General features: G+C 34.6%; 1 protein-coding gene across 2 annotated transcripts in view; it reads right to left on the bottom strand.

The window, feature by feature from the left end:
• Positions 1-5731: 5731 nt before the first annotated feature.
• Positions 5732-10939, bottom strand: part of LOC108737395 (myosin light chain kinase, smooth muscle) — an 11469-nt gene continuing 6261 nt past the window's right edge. For both annotated transcript variants that reach the window (XM_018470222.1, XM_018470221.1), the window contains 6 exons: positions 10260-10350; positions 10002-10205; positions 9792-9933; positions 8094-8293; positions 7883-8035; positions 5732-7095 (listed from right to left, as the gene is read on the bottom strand). In XM_018470222.1, coding sequence (XP_018325724.1) covers positions 6012-7095; positions 7883-8035; positions 8094-8293; positions 9792-9933; positions 10002-10205; positions 10260-10350 — 1874 coding nt within the window. In that variant the 3' untranslated portion in view covers positions 5732-6011. The remainder of the gene's footprint in view (positions 7096-7882; positions 8036-8093; positions 8294-9791; positions 9934-10001; positions 10206-10259; positions 10351-10939) is intronic.

Here is a 10939-nt window from a genome sequence, read left to right as displayed (position 1 = left end):
GCATAAAAATAAAAGCTGATGTTTAAATAATAAAATCTTTTATATTAATCTAGGAAAGGTACTTTATATGAGGAAGATAGTCATGTGCAATTGCTTCAGCCAAATATAAGTAAATAATGAATTAATTGTTTAAAGCATAAACACAATTTCATGGGCTAAAATGTACGCACAGAGGCTTAAGCGATAGCCAACGTTTTCGTGCCTTATTAAGGGGCCCTGCAAAAAATCACCATTCTAAAAAAATCCTACCAGAGTCACCTGGTACCACAAAAAGTTATCAGATTTCTCAACCAAATGACTCGTTTCCAAGCCAGAGACCCATTTAAAAAATAACTGGGATTCCCAAATTCGTTTAGTTTAGCACTTTTCCTAACCATAAAAAGGGCCTCAAAAAGCGGGTTTCTCCAACATCCACGTTTTTGTTTAGCTACGACGTTGTGTACGCGGGCGGTGGTATTGTTTTCGTCCATTTTTAAATTATAACGTATACGTACGACAGAATTAAGTCGTATACTTACATAATAGGGCGGGCAAAGGGAAGATAACATACAAGCAAAATTATGTCGGTAACTGTCTTGATAAGGATGCAGTGTAACTGTAAGTAAATACCCTAAGAAATTAGAAAACTGACGATCACACCTAAATCAGCACACTTTGATCTGGAACAATCACTATATGAATAACAAAAGACAACTGCATACGAGACATTTTACCACACAAAATTATTACGCGTTTTGAATATAATACGTAAAAAACACTACAGCGTTTTGTTCCTTTTTTTATCCTACTAAAGAGATAAAAAGGAATGCAAATTTTTAACAAATGAATCGTATGAGTATTTTTTTTCACACATACAATTTTATATTAAACATACATACACTACAGATCTATTATCAGTTCTGAAAATAAAAATTGATAATTGCTCCATTAGGGGATTACATTATTTTCCGAAAGCTTGTACAATATGCTGTTGCTATTATTATTTGGATTGGTTCGTGGATTGGATTATGTTGATGACGTAAATGCAATCTCTCAATAATTATAAAGTACTTCATTACGAGCATATTAAGTAGATACCTATTTATATTGACTTAATACTTATAACGTATCTTTTTATTATTTAATTCCTCCTTTTTTAATATATCGTCGACTTACAAGAAAAGGTCGATTCTATTTTAATAGTAAAAAAATCGATTGTCTGTAAAGTCGGTTTACTTACGATAGTTGAACGTGACAACGTCATAAGAAAATACTGATGGAATGGTTTCATTTTTCAAAAGAAAATTTTAATTTTATTTGTTTGATAGATATTTTGTATGGATATAGAGAAGGAGGTAAATGGAAACGTATTATTGTATAGCAGCTGTCCACGCGTAGGCATCGCTCACTCCAGTAGGAGAGAGACAGATGTCGAACGCTGCCGAACGCGGAGGCCGATTGTGCCTCTTTGTCGCTCGTTCCGCGCTCTCGCTTTCACTTCAAGCCTTAAATGGAACGCCTCAGAGCGAGGTAACGCCGCATGAGTCATGTTCTTTCGTGCGTGCAGCCGGCTCCATCGAATTATAAGACGTTGTCACGTCAAAAACTGAAAAATAAGGTGTAGGGTTTGCCTTACGTGTAGAATCAAATCTAATAAAGGAACAAAAAGGAGATTTACTTCTTATAGCGATTCCTTCCTGGCATGGGCGTAGCGGGAAGTTTTTACTAGAGGGGGCAGATTTTCGATAGCTGTAAGTTTATATTTTAATGTATTTGGTTTCTGTCTTTAAACTTTGAACCAATATCGTGACTCGCTAGAGCCTTTTTCAGGGGAGTCATGAACTTAATAGTGGGGACACTGCTCCCACCTTGCCCCTATCTGTCTACGCCCATGTTTCCTGGCCTTTCTCATAGTCCTTGATTCTGCACGTAGGTATTTCAGAATTACAGGAAGAAATGGTAACAGAAGTATCAGGATTGGCTTAGGTAATTTTGTTCCTGTTCGTTCTTTCATGTTTTTGATTGTGGTCAAATGTTATTCGACAAATTTCCGTCAGTTGTTTTCCTTCAAAACTGATAACAGACAAAATAACAAAAGGCGAATAATTCAACACACGATTCAAATCAAACATCAAGACATCTGAAAATGACGATTTAACAATAACGATGTTACTACTATTGGTGGTTGTTGTCTAGTTTCGCTCCCATTCTTCTTAATGCAATGATAGTGTTCACAGCTTTTATCCAACGTCTTTTGATAACGTACCTCTTAAGTTTGGTGGTGTCTAGTCGCGTCGGAGGATGAGGCGTCGTTCGGAGGAGCCACGGGTGTTGTAAACACTGATCTCCGGTCATCCTCTCACTGAAATTCGCACTAATCTTTACTTAATTACTTATTCAAAGAAAACATTGCAAAAATAGGAATTTAGACTTGGAAAAATTTTAGGGATCAAGGAGATATCAATGCGCTCTTCTGAAGTTCAGAAAAAAATTAATTTATTAGTGTGGGAGTTTTTTTATGGGGTTTCTACCATCAATGATAGTTTATAAATCCAAAAATTCCCTCAAAAGTCCAATATCACTATACTCGACCAGGGCCGTAGCGAGGCCGGTTCAAGCGGTGCGGCGCACCGGGGCCCCCGCAGTCGAGGGGCCCCTTAGCAGTTTTCTGTTTTCAAAAAATGACTTCTAAAAAAAACTATGCTGTTAGAGATGAGCTGAGTCAAACTACGAAATGAACATCATAATTTTTTATTTCTGAAGTTGGGTGTGCTTGCTGACTGCCGCCCATGCCGACACCAGGACGTTGGCATCACCGTGAGAGGTTATCTGTTAGTGCTGCACGGGGAATCATCTATTCGTGAAATTAAAACATTTTTTTTAATGACATTTTTCTGATCATCAATTTTAAGAAGGGCCCCTTGCGGAATACCGCACCGGGGCCCCGAGCTCATCGCTACGGCCCTGGTCTCGACATTGATCTGGGTCTTGCTAATTGGTCTTGGACTTGCTCAAATATTTCTAGTCTTGGTTTACACCAAACCGATGGTCTTGCTGATATAGTCTCGGTCTTGGTCTTGCGTGTTAAGTTTTCGTCTTGGTCATTTAAAAATATCGAAAAAAAATTGATTTGTCTCTTTATTTTAACCTTGTGTTATCCAGACAAAGGAACAAAGAACACACACTCCGAGGAGTAGATCCTTTTTTTCGAATAGTGGCAAAGTTTTTTTTTTTATATTTATTGTTAAAATCTAGTAAAACTCAAGACTTCAAATGCAAAAAATATTTGTTCCAAGAAAAGAATATATTAAAGTTGCTTAAAGTAATTTAACTCATTAGTTCACCGGAAGTAATGACTTAACAGTCCTGTAAGACCAATTTTGCTCATCATTATCTCCAATAGATACAGAAAACCCTATCAGTTACATTTTGGCAGCTTCAAGTCTATCGCGTACCTGACAGATTAGACTTCAAGCCACTACATAACGAAACAATTACTGCACTGATAATTTACAAATGTTTTTGGAACTATTGGCGTTATATATATACCTATTGTTAAATTAAAGTAAAAATAATTGAAATCAAGTAAAAGCACTAAAAATTAGTATGTGGCAACATGGAAATAAGGATTTGGGACATGAATATCTTCGTAATTGTTTGAGCGAGAAGATATTCATGAGCTCACGAAAGGGCAGGGTCGCTAATCCCTGAAGTAGGTACATCTTCCGTTAAAAATTATAGAGAAATACCTACCCGTTACCCCAAAAGAACACTCAATGCTAAAAGACTTAAATTTTTGTAACCCTCTATAGTTATTTAATAAATAATAAATTATTAAAAACTGCCGGTAACAAATAATACCTAATATGTAATTATTACACCCTAGTTTCCAACAACTCGAACTTTTTGCGCAAAAGTTTCACGAAAATACATGCATTCTCATGGGGCGCTTTTTAGTAACACAAGCGTGAGACATGTGGCCGATCATCCCGCACTCTTTTTTAATGTATCTACCCTATAAACGATTAGCTGCGGTTAATATCAATAAAACGAAGAAATAAAAAAAGAAACTAACATGTTAAAAAAAAATAAAATAAAATTACAGTGTAAACTCTATATAACGACACTTAAGGGACTGAACATTTTTCGGCGTTAGAAAGAGTGGTCGTTAAATGGAGAGAAATAAAAGATATTATTTTACTATTCTATAATAATATGCATTTACCAATATAGTACACATTTTGCACACGAACATTATTATTCATACTTTGCGTATAGCCTGTTATCTTCGTCTGATGTTTTTTGCTGCTCCAATATTTTAATTGTATTGTGTTACGCATCTTACTCATATCTTGAGATACTGCTGGATCAATTTGATTATATGAAAAGTATTTTTTTAATAGTTTCGCTGCATCAAGTGCTTGTTTGATGCTTGGTGGAGGGACAGGATCGTCTTCTTCAACAACGTACACAGCTGCAGTTCTTATCTATTTCGGCAACTTAGAAAGTATTGCTTAATGATTTATAATTCTGCATTGTTGTCGTTAAATAGAGTGACCGTGGCGCTATATAGAGTGTAATATTGTATAGAAAACAATGTAAACCAACCAAAGTCAAGCAATTTCGACGTTTTAAGGAGTTTGTCGTTAAATCGAGTGACATTATAAAGAGTTTACACTGTAATGAATTGCGAACGTCACGTTCTTTTAGAAATCTCTCCCCTCTTGTGACATCTCGTCACGCTAAACAATACCCCTTACTCCATCTTGTCTGTGTACGTATTTTATAGACGACCCCTTATCAATAGATCAACTATTTAATTTGACAGCATTTTTTTTCCTCTTAATAATTTAAACTAAACAAAAATTCCAACAGGTATCCATTAAAATTAATTTTCGAAATTTAAAACTGTGTATGAATTCATCTCGTATTTTCATCATAACATTTGTTAGACATAAAACATTAATTGTTGCGGACAGGTATGGTACATGTTAGTAGTAATCATTTGAACATTTGCAAAAATAACATTTGGTCTTGGCCAAATCCAAAAGTATACTTTCCCGAAATTTTGCCAAATATCTTATTTAAATTATTATTATCTTACACTATTTTGTCGGAAAATTCCGCGTTTTAGAACACACTTACATCTGTTAAACAAATGCTTAATATTTAAACACGGAATAATTTATTTTTAGCCATTATTCGTTTAGCTGTAATACGCTAAACTACACGAAAATTGTACTTTTATTTAGTGTAAAAGAAAACCATGAACAACCCTTACGTAAAGGAAGCAGGTACCTACAAAAAGCGAATATTTAAATCAAACATTTTCATTTCAAAATTCCACCCAAATCATTAATTCGTTTTAAGGTCAAACAATTTTGGTTAAAAATACCAAACATTAAAAAACTGATTAAGCGAATCATTAACATCATAAGGTTTTCAAAACAAAGACTGATTGGACACACTCCATTTCTTCATGTCTTGAGTCAATCTTCATATTTCTCGTATGATAAGGCAACCTACTTTCATATTATTTGCGAGCAGTAATCTAATCTACGTCTACCTCTACCCCTCTTAACTCCTGTTCCTGCTTCTAACATGTCTCTAACTAAAATCCTCTTATAGCACCATATCTCAAACGAATACTAAAAATATATATTTTAAGTGGTTTGTTAAGGCTGCCGTAATTTTTTTAAAAATATTTTTGGTATTTTAAGCCAACATTGGTTGCAAAAAAAGTATCTTCAACAAACGTAAACAGTATATATATTTCCGATTAACAATTATATAAATACATCAACGTACAATAAACAACTAAATAAGTACATAACATAACAAATAAAAATATAAATAAAATAAAATTATAAGTATGAATTGTGTCAATTAATATTAAACAGCGCACTTATCAAGATTATGGTCCCGTTTTTTGATAAATAAATAAAAAAACATCCACTGAAATGAAAATAAAATTTCCAAAACAATAAACAAATAGTAACATCTTCAGTGCTTCCGTCTTTTCAATTAGATAATTAATTACCATCATGACCGTTTTGGGTTTTTGTTGTAGCTCTCATTTGAAAGAAACTGTTCAATGAACTTATTGTTCTTTGCCCTACGGATTCCCTTCTTAGCCATTCCGAAGCTATAGACCCGTGTCTGGAAAGAAGGGGTTTATGGGATGTCTTCCCTTCATCCCATTGCTCCAACAATTTCAGTAACATATCTTTCGTGCCGTTCGCAGTACATTCCAAATTGCTCTCTTCGAATTTTTGGGTCATACATCTAACCGAATTGGTATTTTGGAGAGGATATTGCTCAAAACATTTCTCATGTAAATTAATTGTATTCGATCGCTGCTGAGAGCCGTTCATGTTGGAGTAGAATGCTTCAATCTTCTTCGCCGAAGCAATATATTTCGGTTGCAATGGGACGTCTCTACTTAAATTGTTGATTTTAAACTTCTGCCTTCTCCATGGTACTCCGCTACTTGGATGAGTTGTCGACGATTCGGTGAACAATTTGTCGGTGAAACGGCCCTTTTGAATGGCATTCCTTTCATTTTTCTCTTCCTCCTTAATGTTAATTTCTTCTGTACCATTGGTACCATTTGTAATACCAGGCATTGAGGAGAGTTGGAAAAGTTTATCGGTTAATTTTCGTATTTCGTCTGCCAAGTTTGCTCTTTCTGCAACGTCTGACCCTTTCACGAAGAACGAACTGTCTGAAGATCTTCTCAAATGATCTGGAAGATACTCCACGGAGTTTGAATCGCTCGTATCTAGGAAACCATCTTCCGAAGCCACGGACGAAGTCAAAGATTGACACGATGATGGGGAACAAACTTGAAGTGAATGCAAAGAGTTAGAACGTTGCTGTAAACCGGAAATCGGTGGAATTATGACTTGGTGTGTCATTTCGAAGACGTATGGAGAGTTCGGATGTTCGTTCCAACGTTCTACGAAATTTTTTAGGTTCTCTTTTGTCGTTTCCATGCTGGTGTTATTGTTCTTCGTTGTGGTTGTAATATTTTTACGTTCGTTTGTCGGCATCTTCGGCGGACTTTTCTTTTTTAGCCAAGGATGATTAAGACAATCCTCCGACATCATCCGACTTCTGAAAAAAGGTAGACAAAGACCCTGTTATTGGTTAGTTAGGAAATCCTTAAAGAAAATAAAATCCGGACAAACCCCAACTAGTAAGAATAACGAATAAACAGCAACACAGAAAAACAAAAACAATAAAAAATCAATCACAAATAAATGTCATAAAACACACAACAATGGCTTTCAGTTAGTTGCCTGTTAATTGTATTTGAAACAACAACAATTCGTGTAAATAGTGTGCTTACTGAATTGGGTCTTTGTCATACCAACAGGACTTTCAGTTACCACTAAATCACTTATCACAGTTACCAAGTGGTAATGTTTCATTTGTTATCACTAACATTTATTTAAGCTGTGTAAAAGTTGTGCGAACACTCGTCAGTAGTGTGTGTAGATGTATGTATGGTGTGTTTAACCATAATAATAAAAAAATCAAGCAGATTTACTAAAAAGTGCCCAGTAAGTAAACCGAGTGCTAATGACTACAAACTTCTGGGCTAGTGTAAAACGTAGCACCAGAACTCGTTCTCACATGATTTAGTACTGAGTACTATTTAGTAAACCTGTTTCCAGAATAAAAAACCAAGAGGATTTATTAGTGTCCAGTATTAAAAGAAGTGATAACAAGTACTGATCCGGTCTGATTTTGCTAAAAACTTACAATATGGTTTTATGCCAAGGTTCTAGCAAAAGCTAATGTACCATTACTATCCTAATGGTTTTTACACTCTTTAAAACATTTGCCGTGCTTGGAATAGAAGCATAAAAATAAAAGCTGATGTTTATTTTGTGCTTACTTTATGTCTTTTAGAAGTAACTTAGTGATAAAGTCTTTCGCATTTTCCGAAATGTCTTTGAAGGCATCGTCATCAAAATCGTACTTTGCTATCGTGACGTTGGCCATTGTTTCAACATCTGTCGCACCCATAAATGGTGACAAACCAGATAGACTAAAAAAAGAAAAAGCATAACATTGTGGGTAATGACACAAATGTGCTTTGAGCTTACAGCACGTAGCAGATAACACCAACGGACCACATATCCGTTCCGTAGCCTATGTCGTCAAAATTTACCACTTCAGGGGCGACAAATTCAGGAGTACCAAAAAGTACTTGCAGCTTTTTCGAAGGATCGTATTTTCTCGCCAAACCAAAATCTATTATTTTTACGCGATTTCCTGTCTGCGTCAGACATAAAATGTTTTCAGGCTGGAATTAAAAAAATTGTCTAAATATTCAAACCGAATAATTCTAAATATCCTCGTTGACGTCCTGGGATGTTTAGAATTTTGGTTAAACATACATACAATATAGACATCTTTTCGAAGTGAGTTAGTTTAATATGAAATATTATTCTGAAAATTCATTTTTGAATTTTTTACCCACTACACGCTACCTCAAATTAATGAGGGAAAAATTGTTGTTGTTGACCTCTCGTAGTTTAGTGGTCAGAACATTGGTGCGTAAAGCCAAAAGTCCCGGGTTCGATTCCCGGCGGGGGTGTGTGACAACAGCAACAATTTTTCCCACATTAATTTGAGGTAGCGTGTAGTGGGTAAAAAATTCAAAAATGAATTTTCAGAATAATATTTTATAGAATTTTGGGTTTATGTTATCAATTGCGGACGTTTCGACCTCGATCACACGGGACATCCTTATAACTCTACTGATGTTCAAGGAGATCACGTCTTCTACCCATTAACATCGGAAACCCCTAAAGATGCCTAGAACGTTCGAGGACGAAACGTCGTTAACAGCCACACAAATATTTTTTAAAAATTGTTGTTTGCTTTGTAAAAAGTTATGATTTTATATGTCTTTTTAAGTTGTGTTTCCTTGAAATTTTATTTAGATTGATGTTGTTACCTATACACTGCAAGTACAGAAAATAAACTTTAAATAGCCACGATTTTTATGGCTTAGTTGTTAAGTTAATAAGTAGAGCATAAATGACAAGCATGCGGCAAAGTTTCTGCCAGAAATTTCTCATTTTACTTAGACTGCATTTTTGGTACATGTAGCAAGGAATTTTCTTTGTTCATAGTTTTACGATAACAATCCTTGAAGGTTCATGGATTAGTTCAATTAAAGTTTTCCATGTAACAATTCCATACAGAATACAAATTACTGGATTGTTTATTTTATTTTGGTATGAAATTTGCCCTTCTGCTAAATTTTAAATGTGCTCGGCAACGGGAAAGCCCTTATACAGAGGATTTAATAAGGAGAGACGGTAAGTACCTTTTTACTGTATTAAATTAGAAGACAATAGGGTTGTAAATTCTATTATTACTATTAAAAAATATTAGTTTCAACCTCACGTTTAAAAGGGATACCTAAACGTTAAAGGAGCGAAAATTAAAACGGTTGGTATAAATAAAGGTACAAGTAAAGGATCCAATAATCTTTTGTTTTTGTACCAATGGGAACAAGCGAATACCGAAGGCGGCGATCGATACGATGTCATTTTTTGAAAGCGTAGAAGCGACACAGAAAGCTATAGCAAAAAACAACTACGAAAAGTTTCTGTAATAAGTAAGAAGGAGATAAATAGTATGAACCAAAGAGGAAGCAGTGATATAAATAATAATTGTAAAATAATGTTACTGTTATATAAATTGCTTATTATTAAACAAGTAAAGCTACTAAACAATTCGTTACAATGCAAGGCTCCAGTATGACCCTGGGCTAGTTAAAATATACTCACTTTCATATCTAAATGGAGAATACCCTGTTTATGGATATACCCTATACCTTCGCAAATCTGTCTCATGAATACTGTGCAGGCTTTCTCTGTTAAAATAAAATTTTCGTCAATAACTCTTTCGAAAAGTTCTCCGCCTTCTATTCTAGAATAAATTACGATTCATTTAGAACTGTTTGTTTTTACAGCTGCACATGATAATTATTATCTTACAGTTCCAAAATCACGCACATCGTCTTTCCGTTTTCGAAGGCGTCGAATATTTGCAACAGTCGCGGATGCTGTAGTGATCTCATGATTTCAACTTCCCTCTCGACATTTCTCCGATCTTCTTTTTTCGGGCAACCAACGAACTTGGCAGCGAGTGCCAATTTCGATGTTTTTTCTCTGCATTTGTAAACCGTCCCGAACTTTCCTCTGAAACCAAAACAATTAACGAACGCTATTTATAATGTTTAATTATCAACAAACCTTCCGATCTCTTCTTCTAAATCGTAAAAATCTTTCGGATCTAATCCTCTTTTTATCTGAACATCTCGATATGGAAAACTGAGCTGCACTTCTACAATAGACAGTTAAATGTTTGTAGCTTTTGCAAATTTTACATTGTCAAAACGTTCTTTTGTTATTTATACGAGGGTTGTACCGACAGAAACACTACAGTGTCTTCGAATTGTGAGAAACCTTGAATATTTTCATAGAGTAATTATTCATCATTTGCTATTCAAAAATTAAAACAATTTTTGAAGTGAGGAATGCCAAATTACTAACAAAATAGTACAGTCAAATACAAGAAGAATAGGAGTATGCTTTGAACTCTTGAAAGCTGACAAACAGAAGTGGTTACTTCACAAATATTTTAATCAACTTCTTTCTTCATAACATATAGTTCAGTAAAATCTGTCACTTCGAAAGTTTTTGCATTTTTGATATATATGCACATTTGGTTCACGAATAAAATGATACATGATATAAAAATTAACCACCAATTGTAAAGGGGTGGTAAAAAAAATAAAAACCCGAAGGCTAACAAACCCCAAAATAGTTTTTTGCGTTTTTCTTGAAAATCCAAAAGATACGAAAAACAGTTTTAGATAAAAATTTTAGAAAAAAAAATTATAAAAAATTCCAAACCAAATCTTTTAATTCTT

The sequence above is a fragment of the Agrilus planipennis genome, unplaced genomic scaffold, assembly GCF_000699045.2.
Source record: "Agrilus planipennis isolate EAB-ADULT unplaced genomic scaffold, Apla_2.0 scaffold159, whole genome shotgun sequence".
Lineage (NCBI taxonomy): Eukaryota > Metazoa > Arthropoda > Insecta > Coleoptera > Buprestidae > Agrilus > Agrilus planipennis.
This window is presented reverse-complemented; position numbering and strand designations above follow the sequence as displayed.